Source organism: Merops nubicus, unplaced genomic scaffold (assembly GCF_000691845.1).
Source record: "Merops nubicus isolate BGI_N331 unplaced genomic scaffold, ASM69184v1 scaffold9817, whole genome shotgun sequence".
Classification (NCBI taxonomy): Eukaryota; Metazoa; Chordata; class Aves; order Coraciiformes; family Meropidae; genus Merops; species Merops nubicus.
In genome coordinates this window covers 1-633 of record NW_008620955.1, presented here as the reverse complement: position 1 = coordinate 633, position 633 = coordinate 1, and the positions used below count along the sequence as shown (strand labels likewise).

The window sequence follows — 633 nt, the reverse complement described above, 5'->3', positions numbered from 1 at the left end:
GAGTGGCGGCCTCTTGCTGGTGTGGACGCGGCGGTGCCAGAGGAAGCAGGAGCTGTGGCGGAAGCTCTTGCCGCAGTCAGCGCAGGCAAAGGGTTTCTTGCCAGTGTGGGAGTGCCAGTGGGCAACGAGCGTCAGGCTCCAATGGAAGATCTTGCTGCAGCCGGCGCAGACGAAGGGCCGGGCACTGGGGTGGGGGCAGCCTTGCTTCAGGGGCTCCAAGCCAATTGGGAAGCTCTGCCCACACTTGAGGCACTGATTCTGTCCCTTCTGTGGAAAAGAAGTTCATCTTCCTCATCCTCTTCACTTACCTCCTCGTCCTCCTCCTCACCATTATCATCATCACTGTCATCATCATCATCCTCCTCATCATCATCGTCCTCCTCTTCTGCTTCATTCTCCTCTTTCTCTTTGTCTTCATCCTGCTTTTCCTCTTTACCATCAACCTCCGTGTCCTCCTCCTCCTCTTCCTCAGGGCTGTGCTTCAGCTCCTCCAAGTTGTTCTCTGGGGGGGCATTTTCCTCCGGGATCTTTTCCAGGGGGTTTTGGGAACTCATCCTGGCAGTAGAGGTCAACCCTGGGCCTGAGGTAGGGCCCTGGAGACCCTCAGCTGGGATCCAGGGACTGCAAAGGGAA

At 57.0% G+C, this 633-nt stretch overlaps 1 protein-coding gene across 1 annotated transcript in view; it reads right to left on the bottom strand.

Moving 5' to 3' along the window:
- LOC103776759 (zinc finger protein 135-like) overlaps nt 1–373 on the bottom strand; it is a 1,502-nt gene extending 1,129 nt beyond the window's left edge. Inside the window, 2 exon segments of the mRNA XM_008944284.1 lie at nt 11–184; nt 309–373. Of these exon segments, the coding sequence (XP_008942532.1) occupies nt 11–184; nt 309–373 (239 nt within the window).
- Nucleotides 374–633: the final 260 nt, after the last annotated feature.